The 18,936-nt window shown below is 37.3% G+C and overlaps 4 protein-coding genes across 5 annotated transcripts; 3 read left to right on the forward strand and 1 right to left on the reverse strand.

Moving 5' to 3' along the window:
• Window positions 1-773: 773 nt before the first annotated feature.
• On the reverse strand, window positions 774-2,013 carry LOC149729232 (trypsin alpha-like). Its single transcript, XM_089887193.1, has 6 exons — window positions 1,850-2,013; window positions 1,623-1,794; window positions 1,392-1,554; window positions 1,200-1,313; window positions 1,030-1,137; window positions 774-974 (listed from the first exon to the last, which is right to left on the reverse strand). The coding sequence occupies exons 1-6, from the start codon at window positions 1,878-1,880 to the stop codon at window positions 822-824; spliced, it is 741 nt and encodes a 246-aa protein (XP_089743319.1). The 5' UTR covers window positions 1,881-2,013; the 3' UTR covers window positions 774-821.
• A 1,875-nt stretch (window positions 2,014-3,888) lies between these two features.
• On the forward strand, window positions 3,889-6,106 carry LOC149729233 (trypsin delta-like). Its single transcript, XM_089887197.1, has 6 exons — window positions 3,889-4,294; window positions 4,350-4,521; window positions 4,591-4,759; window positions 5,049-5,162; window positions 5,359-5,472; window positions 5,908-6,106. The coding sequence occupies exons 1-6, from the start codon at window positions 4,264-4,266 to the stop codon at window positions 6,058-6,060; spliced, it is 753 nt and encodes a 250-aa protein (XP_089743323.1). The 5' UTR covers window positions 3,889-4,263; the 3' UTR covers window positions 6,061-6,106.
• Window positions 6,107-8,849: 2,743 nt separating this feature from the next.
• On the forward strand, window positions 8,850-11,049 carry LOC149729234 (serine incorporator 5-like). The gene has a single exon (XM_089887196.1). The coding sequence runs from the start codon at window positions 8,911-8,913 to the stop codon at window positions 10,294-10,296; it is 1,386 nt and encodes a 461-aa protein (XP_089743322.1). The 5' UTR covers window positions 8,850-8,910; the 3' UTR covers window positions 10,297-11,049.
• A 145-nt stretch (window positions 11,050-11,194) lies between these two features.
• Window positions 11,195-17,896, forward strand: LOC149729235 (kelch-like protein 24). 2 transcript variants are annotated; one of them, XM_089887194.1, is made up of 14 exons: window positions 11,195-11,750; window positions 12,235-12,378; window positions 12,819-12,921; window positions 13,141-13,271; window positions 13,524-13,616; window positions 13,906-14,056; window positions 14,122-14,216; window positions 14,327-14,419; window positions 14,732-14,906; window positions 15,211-15,351; window positions 16,141-16,322; window positions 16,802-16,978; window positions 17,282-17,439; window positions 17,680-17,896. In XM_089887194.1, the coding sequence occupies exons 1-14, from the start codon at window positions 11,727-11,729 to the stop codon at window positions 17,795-17,797; spliced, it is 1,785 nt and encodes a 594-aa protein (XP_089743320.1). In that variant the 5' UTR covers window positions 11,195-11,726; the 3' UTR covers window positions 17,798-17,896. The 2 variants fall into 2 exon arrangements, with proteins under 2 accessions (XP_089743320.1, XP_089743321.1); XM_089887195.1 differs by having other exon boundaries at window positions 12,248-12,378.
• The last annotated feature ends 1,040 nt before the right edge of the window (window positions 17,897-18,936 follow it).

The following is an 18,936-nucleotide window of genomic DNA, read 5'->3' on the forward strand; positions in this document are numbered from 1 at the left end:
ATCACAGTAGTCGGTGGGCTTTATGTTGCTTGCTAGGGTGGAAGCAGCAGTCATAGTTTGCATTGGGGTTAATCTTTTTTATAACGAACTCGAAACGTTACGTACACAAATTATTATATGTCCTGACCAACTGTATCTGTGTCAAGTACGTTCTAGTAAAGATGCGACGTAGGTTCACCACTTGTTTAAATTTTGTATAGTTAAATGAAAGAAACAAGGGACACGGGGTGAAGTGGAAAATTGTGTGTTAATTAACAAATGTTAGATAGTACAAGTTCATGATATCACCAAAAACCGTCATATATATATATATTGATTTTTGAAATATAGGAGGCAATAAGTGCGTAAAATTTATTCCACTCTACTGTGTAGTCGTGGTAACTAGTATCAACCTAATGCAATACGCTTGTATCTAACCTGACTGCTGCATATCAGCGATCTACTGCATCAGGATCGGCGAAAGCAGCCGCACGAAGTAGTGCTCTGTGGGTAAACAAGTTCCACAGTTTGTTGGTTTACTTTACTCAATGGTTGTTTATAGAAAGCACGAAAATCAGTTCCATAGTTAATCCTTGTAACCTAGTAGTTCTGCGACGAAGGTATATTACGTGCATTTGATGTAAACACATATAATTCCTAATGAACTTCTTTCATGACTCATAGGGTATAATCCTTTATCCAGTACGCAAACTATTTAATAGATTTTGCGACAGTATATCTCAGTATGAAAAACTGTTTCTACCTTGCACCTTCTACAGAACCATACAAATATATTCGTCAACAACTTTATTTATTGTTGGATGCTTATTGTCGCATTACGTTTACATGTGGCTCGTGATCCAGCTGTAGGCAGCTGAGTTCTTGGACCAGGCAGATGGGTAAGATGTACCGCAGCCTGATGAGCCCCATGAGGTGTTTCCTACCAACTTCCAGGTACCGTTGTCATTGACAGCGAGTGGACCACCAGAGTCACCCTGGTAAATTTAACGCGTTATATTTGTTCCACACTTTGAAAATCAAAGAACCCACGTTGCAAGCACTGTTGGAATTGTTGTTAGCGCATTGCATTCTGTTGGTTACTTGGCTTCCCCAGGTGGCTTTGCATTCAGTTTGGGAGATCAAGCTGGTGTAAGCGTACTATATGGAAAGAAACGTAATATTAGTGGTATAAACATATTGGTTTGTTGGGGTTTCAAAACCTGAAGTGTGTGTGGGATTTGTCCAAAGATTCCTCCGGATGTCTTGCCCCATCCAGTGATAAGAGCCTGGGTTCCAGCGGCGTATTCTTGTGATGCAACTACGATGGCAGCAACCTGGTAAATTGATAAATATAAATACCTAAGTACATTGGTAAAATTTATGGAAATGCATTGCAGTCAGCAACGACGTACTTCAGAGTTAAGGTTCAAAGCAGAGATTGTGATCATGGAATAATCGTAGTCGATGGTTCGGGAATTGTAGCTGGGGTGAGCAACCCAAGCGACAACTTGTTTGGATTGGCCAGGGAATCTGTAGTCAGTGGTTCCAACTACGACAGTTGTGCTGGAGGCTGGGCTGCAATGGCGATATAAGTAGAATTAATAATTCTTGGTTGGAATATATTTTTAAACCGTTTAACTTACGATTGGACGCAGTGAGCTGCGCACATGATGCGAGTTGCGCTGATGACGGATCCTCCACAGAAGTGGCTGCCACTCACTTGAAGTGAAGCTTGCCATGGGGCAAAAGTAGTGCTGGTAACATCGGAACCGCCGACGATACGGTCGGCAGATTGGGCAGCGTGTGCGAGAAGCACTGCAAGAAAACACAAGGTAAATAAACCTCGCTGTCACATACCATTATAACTTACCGAGGGCACAGAGGGAGATAAAGACCTTCATCTTTGGAGAGTTCTGAATGTTCTTTGTAGTTAGAACAAGTAGATGATATTGCTACTTGGCTTTGGGTATTTATATTGAGTTCCAAACAAGTGTATACGTTCCCTTAGCTGTGCGCATTCTCACGGTTAATTACAACATATGTTTCATTACCACATTTTTCTCATATGTAACTACTTCGACCTTGAATAACATTATAGGGAAAGAAATAAAATGTAACTACAAAATAGTAAATTTAAAATATAGAATAGTTAATTATTCTTAATGGTAAAATAAGATTAATCGCAACGGTGAAAATTGAAATTGTTAGGAATCGCAGTATCCGTCAGTGTATTAATAAAACACAGACTGGTACGCAGCCATAGCGCTTCGGCGATAACTTACTTCTAAAAAACACATATCCAAGCACTATATATACCAATCAAGTAGCATAACCCCGAAGCGTAAGAGCATGAATAATCTGATTGCATGGTAAAAAGAAGAGAGTCGCGTACCAGTCGGTATTGTATGTATTGACTAACAGGAGGTCGCTTTTTGTATGAAAATACAGAGATTTGTTAAAATATTTGTTAATCTCTGCAGTTTTATAACGAAATAAATATTTCACAACAAAAATGCAAAACATGATTGCATTTAACATTACATGTTGTTGTCGCTTGTCCTATTTATTTATGTTGTTTTGCAAAATATTTGTACCTTAGCTGTCATACCGCTAAAAATAGAAAGTAGTTATGTAGTATGTTGCAGTTTAATTTGCGCAGCACTTCTGCAGGGCCATGAGCCATAAGCTGTCATCTGTCATATTTCCCAATTATAAATATAAAATATCAGCTCTTGCCTATAACATAAAACAATGACGGTGGTGCACTACATTTGTTTGTGCGGTCTATTATAAGATGGATAACACTTGGGCCAAAACGCAGCTGTTGCTTTATTGATGCTGACGGAAATAGCTCGATATTTGAGCGTGTCAAAGTAACATGTGTTTCAGGCTATTGCGAAAACAAGTTTTGCAGCAGCAAGCAACAAATGCTGCAAAACTGACGAACATATTCACATAAGTCTTGCAACAACGGATGTTCGAAACCAATCAGGTTTTATCTTTCCGTAAATGATGTCGCTTAACAATACATTGAATTTATTTACCTTCGCATAGAGGGGCAACGATAGTCATAATAACTCGGGTGTTTAAGTTTATTTACCTTCGCATGGCGAAGCAACGACAGTCATTATAACTCGGGTGTTCTGTTTTATACACCTCGTGCCCGCTTACGAAAGCGTTTAATATTACTTCGCATATACCAAATGTGATACTGTTTGTAAAAAAAATTGAGAACTTGCGCTAAACATAAGTTTTAAATATGTTTTGCAGGACTAAATTACACAAAACATGCACTTTATTAAGTTGAATGTAACTTACTTAATCCTCGCGTGGCCGGAAAACGACAGTCGTTATAACACGGGTTTATCACCTCGTGCCAGCTTACGATTTACTATGTATGTTACTTTGTGGGTAATCATTATTTTTAGATTTTTTTATTTTTTATTTATGACTGATAATTTGGACAGCCCATCAATGACCACTGGGTTGGACATTAAGAGCCTTGCCCAAGGACACATACTCCCACAATAGTAGCAGCGTCGAGCCTTGAACCCATTACCTCATGGTTACAGGCAGGCGCGCTAATTAGTTTGCCACGGCGCCAGACGTTAAACTGAAGTTGTACTTTCTTATTGCTTATGGTACAAAGGTGTTTTTAACTATAATATGATCTTCGTCAACGTGGTATATTCGATAAACAAATATGTTATTTGTATAGGACCAATTCCTATACAAATAAATTTGTATAGGACCAATTCCTATACAAATAAATTTGTATAGGACCAATTCCTATACAAATAAATAATTAACGACGGACGTATTTAAATGAATCTCTAAGACATTTTACGGGGTGTATGAATAAATATAACTTGCTTTATCCTCGTGTGAATGGAAAATAACAGCGGTTATAACAAGGGTGTTTTGTTTCATACATCCCATGTCAGCTTACGAGTTATGCGGCCAATTTAACTTTGTAAGCGGGCACGAGTAACTTTGTGGGTTATTGTTGTTTTTGGATTTTTTATGTATTGCTGTATGGAGACACTCCTTTAATAATTAACTGAACGCATTACACTTTCTTTGAAGTTGGTGAACTATATATACACAATAAAAAACTACGCGGGTGTGGTCGTGAGAAACTGGTCAGCCGTTCTCATAAATTAAATGGCCCATACAACTATGGGAAGGCATACACCTGTTTGGAATTCGGTATAAATACTCGACAACAAGCAGCAATATCATCTACTTGTTCCAACTACAAAGAACATCCAGAACTCTTTAAAGATGAAGGTCTTTATCTCTCTCTGTGCCCTCGGTAAGTTTTAATGTTATGTGACAGTGAGGTTTATTTACCTTGTGTTTTCTTGCAGTGCTTCTCGCACACGCTGCCCAATCTGCAGACCGTATTGTGAACGGTCAAGATGCTACCGATATGTCTCTTACCCCATGGCAAGCATCCCTCCAGAAGAGTGGCAGCCACTTCTGTGGAGGATCCGTCATCAGTTCCACCAAAGTCATGTGTGCAGCTCACTGCGTCCAATCGTAAGTTTACTAATTCCACAAGTTTTAACAAAACGCTTTATAACCGGCTTACATTGTATAATCTTACAGTGTTCTGCTTACCGTTCAAGTTGGAGTTGGAAACATAAAGTATGCCGAAACCACCAAATACGGTGTTTCTAGCTGGATTGCTCACCCACAATATAACCTTGCCAGCCAATACGACCACGATTACTCCATCATTACCGTTTCTTCACCAATTCAATTGATTGCTAATGAGGTAATCTCCTAAGAATACAATCCGCCGCTAATACGAACATATCTCATTTCGCTTCTCTCATATTCTCTTACGTAACACCGGTGAGCTATAACAGCGGCATTTATAAACAACTGCAATATCATTTTTATCGAGTGAAGGATCAAACACCAACTTGCACGGTTCCTGTCACAATGAACTGATAAACCAGAGTAGCGGGTGCGGGACCTTTATGTGATAGTTGTACATTTAGGTATATTCAAGGTTATCAGCTTTCATTACACCAAGAAACTTACATCAGCCGTATTTTTAGGTCGAACCAATTGAACTTGCAACTGTTGAATACCCAGCAGGTACCGAAGCCTTGATCTCTGGATGGGGCAAGACATCAGGTGGAATAACGGGACAGATCCCAAGCACACTTCAGGTAAAACAACGAGACCTATAAAATTATGTGTTTTTTTATTTCGTATTTTTACTGTCAAGCGATGGCAACTATGGCAATATCAACACTTTTAACTTAGTAAAAGCCAAATGTTTGGAGATTTTGAAATAAGTTTATGTTAATATAATTAGCTATTCCAAATTACCTATGTCCAACATTATTAACAATCTTGTTTCAGTTTGTCTACACTGAGTTGGTATCCCAGGCAGACTGCTCTGCTGTATGGGGAGCATCCCTTACCATCACCGACACCATGCAATGCGCTGGTTTGGTTGGAAACAGCGCTTGCCAAGTAAATATTCTGCTGTTACTAGTAATATTAACTCAAAATTGTGTCCGGCGATGTAGCACAGTTGTTTAGAGCGCCTGTCTGTAACCCAGAGGTTATGGGTTTAAGACTCAAGTTATTGCTACTAGAGTCCGTATATAAACATGTTTATTTCCCGGTCACGCGAGGATAAACGCAGATACACTGATTCATTGCATTCGAAACTGGAGGCCATAAAACAACTAGTTTATTTATATTAAAACATTTAACTTTTTGTATTATACCTCACTGTTTTTTCGATGTTTGTCTGGTTTAGATGGATTACCCCTTTGTATTTTTTTACCCGAAGCGTGTTTGTCGCTTCTTCTAACCCCCTTTACTTTTTCTCATTTAGTTCGTTATCGTATTCGAAGACATAAATAGAAATACTTAGATAAACAAGAAATTGTTATATTACAGGGTGACTCTGGCGGCCCACTCGCTGTCAATGACAACGGTACCTGGAAGTTGGTAGGAAACACCTCATGGGGACAATCTCGTTGCTCTGTCAGCTACCCATCTGCCTGGTCAAAGAACTCAGCTGTCAACAGCTGGATCGTTTCCAACATGTAATTGAATACATGTAGTATGAACCAAATAAAAGTTGATAAACAGTAAACTTTAGTAATGCACTTAGTACATTCGTACGCAATCAGAACAATATATAGCTTTACGCTTAAATTTCAAACTAACCACCAATCGATATGTTAACGTTGATAACGAGAATATGAAATGCTGTGCCCAAAGTTAGTATAGACCAAGTTAAGAAACGGCGCTCGTGTCCGCCATTACGGAGCCCACAGAGCGTGAATCGCCTATACAAATGCATGGTCGGCATGTGTTCATTTAGTTCTTGTAGCAGTTGTTTTAACATTTAAAATATAATTTCTAATGTAATCTTGTTGTATAACATTAAATCTAGGAATTAATGTGGAGTAAATTAATATTTTGACTGGTTTCGGCGTACAGTGTGGTTTAACAGGGTTCTTTACGTTGGCGATTAAGACTAGCAGCAATCAGCTTAGTTTACATAGTAGTATATGACCATACCTACGAATCTACAGAGCCATTCTTTACTACATTTATAATCCAACATGAGTGGACATGCAGCTCCAAACTGCTTAAGTACTAGCAGATAAGGTGTTCGCGTTTTCCGATTTCATAAAGACACGGAACGCAGAAAAGGTAGCTTACTAATTCAAGCAGAGGACCAAAAATAGTAACTCAGCATTGTTTTCTTCAATGTCACTTCGATATTAGGCAAATTTTACAAAGATACCTTAAGTTTCGTTGCCGGGTATACGTGTTAAAATTGTGAGCCAAAAAGTAAAATCACGGCAATTCACATGCAAAACTGCAGCTAAATACACCAGTTTATGGTAATGTTATGCGTTTTGTTTTTATTTTTATATTTTAAACATGTTCTTTTATGTTTTTGGTTAGTAAACTTGAAATTCTCTGTTTTTTACTCTTTAATCATAATGACGTCATAATCGCCGCCATTACGGAGCCCACGCCATAGCATTCTATTATTGCTGAGTGCTGTTTTTCGTTTAAATATTGCGATTTTTTAAGAACCAAGCACTTCTGTGCGTAAAAATGGCTTTCTACTAATGTTATATCTTATCACAATAATAAACCTCACAAAAATAATCAACTTTTATTGAACACTCAATCGTCACGCTGATAATTATCATTAATAATAAAATAAATATCAAAATTCCCTCATCGTTACACTTGACTCTGCAATTACTGTTCTATTTTATAAAGCAAAGACAAAGAATTGCAAAATGCAACATGTTGAAGTCTTGTCCATTGGTTAAAAAATAAAACATCAAATTTGTAATTGGTTTAAAACTTCGCCAGTTCCGTAGTTTGCAGCACTGTCACTTAACATGGACTGTAGAGTTTATCTACTACTTCGGATTTTATCGTGCGTCACAATGCTACAACTGTTGTGCCCAAGGTCCGCAAAATTTGTTTCGATATTTTACCCATCCGCAAGCTTAAAAGGTTGAGAAACACTGTAGATGCTGTACCTCGTCTATTTACGGATCAATTGGAACCAGATTAACACTTATTAGTAACTTGACAGTGACGTAACGATACGAAAACGATATTGGGATTCAGGGCTAGAGTCGAGAGAGATTGTGTTACAACCGTATCTGTGTCATTACAGTTTTTTCACCAGAATTGTTAACAGAAGTTACCAAACTGTCGTGAAAAGTGCAAGTAGCAACTGTCGTGAAACAGTGTAGTAGCTACGAACAATTTCAAGATGAGGTACAATGAAAACTATATGCACGCGTATTGCCTGCCTATGAAGACATTTTACGGTGGGACCAGCCTATGTATGTAGCGCTTGAGTGTGCTGTTGTGTAAAGTTGCCAGCTGGCGCGACGCGGACGGTACTTAATCGTTGCCCTTCCCACATGTAACAATGACAAACGCATTGATCAGGAAATCGCATTGTTGGGACAATGCTGAGAGACTTTGCTGCTGTGTGGCAATACGGAGCCTTGCTGTATAATGTTATAACGTTCTTCTCGTGTGTAATGCTTCTTCCCGCATTTTGCATTCTCGACAATATATAAGCCCTGTCGTGTAGCCTACTCCTAATGTACAAGCACGGAGTCGGAGCCAGCAGGGCAGAAGCCGGGACCAGTAATGCTTGCTGTTCTTACTGTTATCTGTACCGCCACGTCATCGTTTCGTCGATGTAAACTGAGTTGTAAACCTGAACTTGTAGTTACTGTTCTGCTGAAGTCGGATTTCTGTTTAGCGAGGTACCCGTCAGTTTGGTAAAAAAAATCAGCTGTTAACGCCTGGATCGTTTTCAACATGTAATTAAATGCATGTAGTATGCATCATGCACATAAAAGATAAAAAATAGTAAACTTAGAGTATCAGTATATAATATCGTAACTTTACGCTTAAAATACACAGAGCAACAGTCACGTTAATAGGTTTTATCGTGTTTGTGATGCCCTAGCTCTCTTGTTTTATATTTCCACCAAAGGTCACGTGCTTTCCATTGTTATGTCAGCTGACCAGAGAACTGTAATTGTTTCGTCACAGATGCAACCTTCGTTAAATGTTTAGCAGTTGTGTAACACTATAACTTCTTTAAAAACAAACGTTACCGTTTCTTTGTCACTGAAACTTGTCATTAGTTTGTTTTCTCATATACAGAAATTAATAAAAAGATAAAACCTAACTGATTATAGAACAAGTAAAAGTTATTATTAATTTATTATTAATATAGTTTTGTAAATACATAGGTTTAAAAGCAACAGTGATTGTTTTAAAAAGGTAAATTATAATTGTAGTGAAACTATTTATAACTTAATATGTTCAGTAATTCAAGTAATATAATTGTTTACATCTCAGATATAGGGTATTTAGTACAGCTGATACATTAAAATGTGTATTCCCTGCTTAGTTGGGCAGGTTGCCTGTTGCTGTGGTTCAGCAGCATGTTCACTATGCTGTGCATGTTGTCCAAGCATCAAAACTTCAACTGGTACTCGCCTTATGTACATGTTCTACTTGGTGATATGCACAGCAGTCAGTTGTGTAATGATGTCCTCCAGTGTGCAGGAGAGTTTGAAAAGCATTTGGTTTTACAATCAGATATGCGCATCTGCAGGAGTCAACTGTGAAGCTATCATTGGAGTGGAAGCTGTCTACAAACTTATGTTTGGGGCCGCTTGCTTTTTCTTTCTTTTAATGATCATAACTTTTGGTGTAAAAAACTCATCAGATTGCCGAGCCAGCATCCAGAATGGATTTTGGTTTTTCAAGTTTTTGATTCTTGCTGGCTCCTGCATTGGCATGTTTTTTGTTCCGAACACAACAACATTCATTCAAGCAATCCTTTACATTGGCATGGTCGGAGGGATTTTCTTCATAGTACTTCAGCTCATACTTCTAGTTGACTTTGCTCACACCTGGAATGCAAGCTGGCTATCTGGAGCTGAGGACAACAAAGGCTGGATGGTTGCATTAGCACTCTGCACATTTTTGATGTATGCTGCTTGCATAACTGGATTTGTGCTTATGATCGTATACTACACTGACAGTATTGGATGCACTATAAACAAAGCCTTTATTGGGGTGAATTGGGCTCTAGTTTTTATTGTTTCTTTCCTGGCTATATCTCCAAAAGTTCAAAAGCACCAGCCAAGATCTGGTCTTTTACAATCAGCAGTAGTTGCCGTGTACGTCAGTTACTTGACATACTCAGCAATTGCAAGCAATCCTGGGGAAAACAGGCTTGTTTTGACAAATGGTGTCCAAACAATGAACTTAACAACTTGTTTCCAAGGCACTCAAGATTCTACATCCAACACAATCTCCATAGTAACTGGGTTGGTGTTTGTGTTCATCGTGGTGATTTACGTTTCTCTTCGGACGACTTCTTCCTCTGAACAAGAGAGATTGACATTAAGAGGGAACGCGGTTGATGAACCTTCATGTTGTTGCTGCTGTGGTGGAGGGGATATGGATGATGTGGAATCAGGTAAGGAGGGAGGAGGACAGAAAGTCATTGATGACGAAGAGGATGCGGTCTCATACTCGTACTCCTTCTTTCATTTTATATTTTTTCTGACGACGCTTTATGTTATGATGACGCTGACCAACTGGTTCACACCTACCGATGTACAGCAGACATTGGAGAGCAGTTTGGTTAATGGGAATAATGCAGCAATGTGGGTGAAAATAAGCACATCCTGGGCAGCTATTATAATCTATGTGTGGACCTTAATAGCTCCTGCTTGCTTTCCTGACCGAGACTTCCCAAGTTAGAGCTGACAAGCTATATCAATGACTTTGTATCATTATAATGCATGAACAACACCATCTTTCAAGGTATGTTTCATAAATCAAACTTACAAATATTTTATTTGAGACATTAAGCTTTATTTGGTCGCCAATTTAAGTTGCATGTCATATGTGTGTAATAAAACATGTTGTATGATTACAAATGCAGGGTAGGCAGTGATACTTAACCAACACAAATTTTGAAATAAACTTTGTCTCATTGGTTATTTCAATGCTTATCTGAAATGTAGAAAATTCCATGTTGACCTGCTAACCCTGCCATAAGGTTTGGAGTCTGTTGTAAAATTCATTATAAATATATTCAGTTTATTGTACTTGTGGTGCATAATAATCTGTATTTTACATTGATGCATAATAATCTGTATTTTATATTGAAAGTGACTTCACTTAAAGCAAAGGCATTCCAACGGAAAGTTATATTGCCCCTTTTCCATTTTTAACCCTTAATCTTCTTAACTGAAGCTTAAATAATAATCCCTTATTTTGATATTTGTAATAAAGATTGGTATTTCATTTTAAAACCATGCCTTTTAAAGTTAAAAACTAATCAATTTATTTACTTTGATAATTAAAACATAGTTTACATTTAAAATACTCGTTTTATGGCGCACCAATAATGCATGTATTTACTTTTATGTGGCCCAACGTATTGTACAGTGACTTGCAATTATAAAGTTATTTTGTAAAAATAATAAATGGTATAACCCTATGTGCTAATTTTGTTTCTATAATTAAAGCCGTTACAGCCATTACACAGAATATACGAACTATGAAGCAAACACACATTTAGTATATTAGCAAACAAGGGATACAGTACTTTAATATATTATATTAAAATACCACACCGGTCTAAATTAAAAATGCCCAACGTATTAGTTATGATCCAGTACAAAATGTTTCAGCTCTGTCATGGAAAGTAACATTTTATGGAGTGCACGAATATAGTATTATGGGCTACACATAGCAGCGTAACAGTAACGAAATATAAATAGTGTTATACTATGCTAGCATCGTAGTAACAGTTACGAAGTATAACTACTGATTTACTATGCTTATAATGTCAACTGAACAAATGTTACCAAAACTTGGCAAACAGATAAAGAGACATACCGTTATCGCATTTCAAACAGTAAGTTTTAAAACAGGGAAAGAAACCAACTATACAAATATTTACTTTAGTTCTAGAAACACAAACTAGAATGAAAACCACTCATTCGCTCACAATGAGCACAGTCGCGTCATAAGAATGCTCGTTGTTCCCGAACCTTATGCTTTGTGAGGTCACAATAGGTCTGTACTTAGACTATACACGTGTGGTTATAAGTTAGGCCAGCAGAATCAGTGAGTTCACGTCTTTAAATATGATAATGAAGTGTTAAATTCAACGCAGTAAAATGTCTTCTTGTAGTCAATTTGTGGTAAGTTTGTGGTGTGATTTGTAATGTAAAGGTAAATAGTAACTGAACCCATGAAGCAGGTTATTCGTATTAAGGAATTTAACATGGCGAACGTAGGTTGTGTTTATACCAGTAGCGTAGTGCTTCACATTCCAAAACAAGATATCGTTTCCTGGACATGACAAATGCGAGCCAGTCTAGTAAATAGAAATGTAGTACTAGTTACGAACAAATATCTCTTATTCATGCTCGCATGACGAAGCAACTGCAGTCGTTATAACACCAAACACAGTATTTCGTTGATTACAACTTGTGCACGCGGTGTACATCATTACATATATACCAGCATTTGGCTAGAACTGGATATAACACTTAAGGGGCACGAGGTGTGTGAAACCGAACACTCGTGTTATAACGACTGTTCCCACGTGAGGATAACTAAATTACATTCAATCTTCCATATGCATTAATACGAGTCTTATTCCTAAAATCACATTTAATACAGTTTCCTCTTCAAGTCGCGTCGAACTTGCGGGAAATGAACTTAATGAGAGAACAATCATTACTGACTGACGTCACAATCACTGCCGAGGATCGAGAGTTCGAGTGTCATCGAGTCGTTCTCGCTTCGAGTTGCCCGTATTTCAGGGTTTGTTTACTTTGTACAGTTATACACTATATGTTTACTTTATAACGTTGATATTTGCTGTGAGGCGTATGTACTTTCTAGCGACATTCCTCTTTGCTTTTTATTCCCTTTTTTGTTTTAATTTTTGATTTCACCATTCAAAGATATAACTTAACCTTCATGTTATGCCCTGACACTTTACATTATGCTGTACGTTTACAACTGTGACCTGGATGCCATGAATCTAAGGCTCTAAGCAAGCGTATGTCGAATTGATTGCCATATAGTTAATATACATGAATAGCCTAATTACGTTGTACTCTGGGATATTCGGTTACATATATAGTAGTGTGGGGGAAGATGGGACACTTTTAGCACATAATAGCCAAATACCCTGATAATGTTTTAAACAACTAACAACGGTTTTTGGGAGTTAACCTACCATACTATACGTTTTGCAGGCAATGTTTACATATGATCTTCGTGAAAGCACAGAACGTAAAGTTACTTTACATGGAATCGAAGCCACTTCTTTTGCACAGATCCTTAACTTTGCGTATACAGGTATTAACAACATATTGTGTTAGGTAGCGCGTTATATGCTATAAAGGAAGATGCCCATGTTATAAGTTACTCGACAGTGAGCATGAAGTGTATGAATACACCATGTGTATCTGGTGTATAAAAATACACCTATGTTATAACTGAACAGTGGTACATAAATATCTCATGCTGTGTGAATGGCGTAGAAGAAGATATATAACCAACTGTTTATATTCACAGGCACATGCATGCTTTCCAAGCAAAACGCTGCCGATATTTTCGTAGCTTCAGATCTGTTCGGGATTTTGTCTTTAAGAAACGCCGCTGAAAACTTTCTTAAGAAATGCGTGGATTCTTCAAACTGTCTCCAGGTATATAGTGGTTTGGCTTAAGGTGGATAACTTTAGCATATAATATCTCAAACTTCCTGATCGCGTTTTGAACAGTCAATACCGATGTCTTAAGAGTCGTGAGGATACGGTTTTAACAGTATGTAAATATTCTTTGTTTACTACCAAATTGGAGGATAAAATAGAATGAAAACCTGTACCGTCTAACCCCACCCCACTAGCTACAAACCCTATTTAAAACACTCTATCCAATCTCAAAGACGTTTTTAACAGATCCTTCGTCTATCGTCCATGTATTCCTGCCCAGAAGTAACGAAAATCGCCAAAGAATTTGCGCGTCAAAACTTTATTGACGTCACTCAACAGGTTCGCCCTTGTTTTGAACCGAACCCACATTTTAAATTCCATCATAATTTGCTTTTTAACTAACTGCAACGCAATATAACTTGTGGTGCGGGTTTAGCAGTCACGACTTTATTTGACACTTTTTACTTAGTTTCTAATCATTGCGTGTTTTCGCTTATTTTTGTTAATTTCTTTCTCTTCGCTGATTTAATTAATTTGATCTTTGCCATCGTATTTGAAGAGATTAAAAATATATTGATGTTTGGTTTCTCAACTTTTCGATTCACGATTTCGTAAAACTTTCCAACAGAACGAATTTCTTCATCTCAGCATTGATGACGTCATTGATTACCTCAACGATGACGACATCAACGTGGCTAGAGAGGATTTGGTTTTTGACGCAGCTATTCGGTGGTTACGTCATCAACCTAACCCGATAAATCTTACGCAACGAGTGTTGGGTAAGAAGTTACTTTGTGACGTAACAGGAGATAGTTACCAAATATAAAAATAAATGTTGTTCTAGAATCAGTTCGTCTCCCGTTTGTTCGACCCGAATATCTAAAGATTCAATCAACAATGGAAGTATTGTTAAATGACAATGCACAATGCTTACAAAAGGTAAATCCTAATGGCTGTCTTTAATAAAAGGGTCTTGGTTTCGAATCCGAGCCAGGGTTGGAAGGGTTGCAAGTTGATCCAATATTTATTTAGTAATTTAAACCATACAGATATCAGAAGCAATATCCTATCACCATTCTGATTCAAACTGTGGAACTTTCTTAAACAAACAAAGAAAACCAAGGAAAAGAACAAGCAGAGAAGTAAGGGATGCAACTTGTAACCAATATTTGTTCCAGTTTATATTTTACTCTTTATAATGTATGAGCACGTCTATTATAGACATATTGCTTTAGTTAGTTTCGGGTATTGCTAAGTATAGTTTGTAATGCTGCATGTTTACTTATCTTTGGGTATTACGTTTTTAAGTTCCTAGACTCACCTACACATTTAAACCAATCAGTTAATTTTTTTTAAATATTGTTATATTGAAATTGTTTTAACGTTTAACAACATTTTTTTTACAAGATTTTTTTAATAGTTTTTTAATTTTTAACAGTTTTGTTAATGCTAAGGTTGTGATGGTGTTTGGTGGGGAAACAAGGGTTGGTTCAACACATGAAGCATCTAATGATGTTAGCTACTACGATCCAATGACATCAAGATGGGACAGCATCTCCATACTACCTGGTGCTGTCAGTGCAGAAGCATTCAGCGTTGTCTCACTCGGATATGAGATTTATTTAACAGGTGCGTTGTGGTGGAGTAGGAATGTAATTTTAAGTGATGTATTGATAGTATAGAGCATATATGTATATAAAGCTTTGAATGTGTACAGTATTATTCTTGAGTACATCTCTAAGAGACGTATTGTATTTCTAACACATAAAATAATAAAAAATAATTTAATTTTCAGGCAATATTATTGCTCATCGTTTAACTTGTAGGATAATGGGCCAACTATGGCCGCATCTTTGGCCCTGGCTCCCATGGTGTGACTCGCAGTAAGAACTCTTCTTATACTTACAAAGTTTTGATTCCATTTTCAATCAAGGTGGAACAGTGAACGGCAAGGCAACGAATGAAGTCACTGTGTTTTACACTTATCTTAATAAATGGGTAAAGCTGTCCAACATGTTGGTACCAAGGTATCACCATACATGTACAGCTATTGGAGACATGATTTATGCTGTAGGTGAGTATCATGTATATTATGACTTTGAATGCTGAAGTAATATTGTTATGTATGGTTTTTCAAATGCCAGAAAACATTTGACCCCCGATAAGGTTTCTACCTCAAATTAAGTTTTATGAATCCTGGTGTAAACTGCCTTGAAGCTACTGGGATGCTGTTCTGGTGAACTTAAATTATTTAAGTATCTTCTGGTAATGCATTCAAGTGGGTACCAGCTAAAATGCACCTCCGGTTTCAAGATTCATTTATGACAACGTCTGGGGCATTATTGCCCAAACTACTTTGATCCGAGGTTCAGTTCATATTGATTAAATTATAAGTTTCCGTATAGAAACAAATAAAGTTTGAACGGACAAGCTTAATTATATTCCTAACATTGCTATTCTCTGGGGAAACAATTCAATCTAACTTAACTCCATTAAATCTAAACAAAGATACCCGTTTATACTTCACTCTTACCAAAAAAAATAGAAACATATTCTGTTTTAATACAGACTAAAACAGGTAACAGTGTAATGTGAATTAAATCTATACAAACGTATAGTAGGGTGGGGAAAGACGGGACACCTTTGACACATAATATCCAAGTATCCTGATTGTGTTTTAAACAATTAACAACGGTCTATGGGAATCGCGAAGATACGGTTTCTTAATAAAATTTTTGAACTGTTTAGTAAATTGAAAAAGAAAATAAATTGAAAGGTGTCCCATCTTATCCCACTATACTCATTTATGCTTCCAAGTATTACCAAAGTAAATTAGAATTGCAATACATTGTGTTTCATTCAGGTGGAACGAATGGGAGTCGTTGTCTTGATGACGTAGAAAGATACAGGAGTGACGTAGATAAATGGGAAAAGATAGAAAAGCTCGTGCACGCCATCAAGTGTCCAGCCGTTGCCACGCACAAGGAGAAGTTGTATGTGTTTGGGGGATTCACCGATAGTTACGTCATAAGCCAGTCGATACAGGTTGCTATTTATTGATAATGGTGGAATATAATGTATAGTAGGGTGGGGGAAGACGGGACACCTTTTCATTCAATTTTCACATCTCATTTGGTAGTAAACAAAACATTTTCAAAGAATTTTAAAACCGCATCCACACGACTCCATAGACCGTTGTTAATTGTTTAAAACACGATCAGGATATTGAGATATTGTGTCTAAAGTCCCATCTTCCCCCACGCTACGATACATCTGGTGTATATTTATACATATCTAGCACTCATAGATTTGAATGATTCTCATTACGTCATAACTAAATACATGGCAAACAAAATATATAGTCTTTTTTCCAAAAAGATATGACTTATAAGTAATTGCCATCATCAGTCTCTTATTCAAATACAACTTGACTCACGCGATTATTTGTTGTATATTTTGTTGAATATTTTGACATGAGTTGTTTATTTTAAAATGTTGTAGATTAATTTCATATTCAATACCAGGTATACACCATCCCTGACAAAACTTGGACGATTATTTCATCCTCGATGATCGATTATACTTGCGCGCACGCTGCTCCAATCAACAGCAAGATATTCTTGTTGGGCGGAGGGTCGAAAATCGTGAAAATTTACGACACGGAAACTGACCAAGTATCGAGAGTGTCGGATATGTTAGAAGTGAGGTTTAATATTCAATGGTGGTTGGGGCGTGGTTTGTAACCAAAGGATACTAGGTTCAAGGCTTGATGCTACTGCCATTGTGGGCGTATGTGTGCTTAGGCAAGTTACTTCACGGAAATTGCTCCAACCCAGTGGTCAGTAATGGGTTGTCGGAATTGTCAGCCATTAATAAAACAATCACCCACAATGTTACATTAATTTATAAGCAGGCATGCGGTGTATGAAACAAAATAACTGTGTTAATTATCTTTGATTAGGTTAAACAGACCAAACAAGCCAACTCTATGTTGTTTTTGACAGAAAAGAGACAACTGTGGCGTCACTGTTGTTGGTGGTAAAATATTTGTCACTGGAGGCGTCAGTGAGTCATCAGGCCCTTCTTTGATGACGTCAGAATGCTATTGTCCGTTACGTAACAAGTGGGAGAGGATACCGGAAATGCCACGCCCACTGCACAGGTTAATTTTCACAATCGATCGTATAGGTATATGAGGATCAAATGCTACGAAATACGGAATCGTTAAAAATAAGTCCAACTTAGTGTGCAATAAGAGATATAATTTCGCCTAAAATGGCATCAAGTAGACATTGTTTCGGTTACGAAAACCGTCCAACTTTATGAGCACTAAATTCCGGCGCTCGGGAACTATCGCAATTGCTCATACAAACGTCATAACCAACGCTTGTTACGTCACCAGACATGGTTCGGTGAGCATGCGGATCCCGATATATCAAAGGACGGATCGTGTCTCGCCTCGAACGCCAAGAACAATGACGTCATCAGAAGAAGTAACCGGGTCACCGGGCATAACTTAAATTACCAATCTCGTATATGTGTTCGTAATATGATTTTCGTATTTTTTATACAACCATCTATATTTTATATTTACCCAAATAAATACACGTATATTTATATATGCTTGGTGTTACCTAAACGATTATACTAGGGGGTAAGATGGGATACTGTTAGCGACTAAATGCGTTATTTCCTAATCGTGCTTTTGTGTCTCTAACAATTAAAAGCGCTCTTATGTAGGCTTGTGCGGAAATGGTTATATAATTCTGTCTGGTTATATAATTGGTTATATAATTCTGTCTGGTTATATATTCTGAATGGTTATATAAACCCGGATACAATTCCAACCTTTGCTTCATTCTTCGTCTGTTTGAAAACAAGTGTTAATAATTTGTTAGCACTCCCCTGACAAACCCTTCATTGCCACATCAGGCCACAGGTGGACACTTTCTAACTGCTGTGGATAAAACAGTTGTAAGACGAATATGTGAACCGATTCCTCACCTTAATATTGATATGATGAGTCTTTACAGTAAGACTCCCTTAGCTTTATGGTAACCTGTTAGGATTATAATATTTAGTTTGAAAGTATGAATAACCTTGCTTTATTATCGCGCGACCGGAAAACCATGCCCTTATAACACGGGTGATCTGTTTCATACACCTCGTGCCCGCTTACGAGTTACAACGTATATAACTTTGTGGGTGATTGTTTTTCTGTATGACTGACAATTTCGACTAGCCTACTGATTAGTGACCACTGGGTTGAAGCAAATTAAACCCAAAAAAATTAGAAATAACGAAGTCCTAAACTCACCGTCCACGCTGTTGATAAACCACTAAAGACGTCACTCATCAACACATACTGTTTCCCTTGACCTGGAAAAAAACGTTTTGTTTCCTACAAAAAAGTTTAAATAAATCAAAAAACAAAACAATTGAAATTAAAAAAATGCCTAATTGGAAATAAATCGGACAACGTAAGAAATAAAAGCCGCAAACACGACAAACAAAGAATTGGACCGACTTGAAATACAAAGCCACAATAAATCGGAAAACATAAACCTTAACAAAAGTATGGATAAACGAACAAATGACCAACAACACAAACAACAAAAGAAGTTCGATAAACAAAATGCCAACACCGGCCGACAACCTG

The sequence above is a fragment of the Ciona robusta genome, chromosome 10, assembly GCF_009617815.1.
Source record: "Ciona robusta chromosome 10, ASM961781v2".
Lineage (NCBI taxonomy): Eukaryota > Metazoa > Chordata > Ascidiacea > Phlebobranchia > Cionidae > Ciona > Ciona robusta.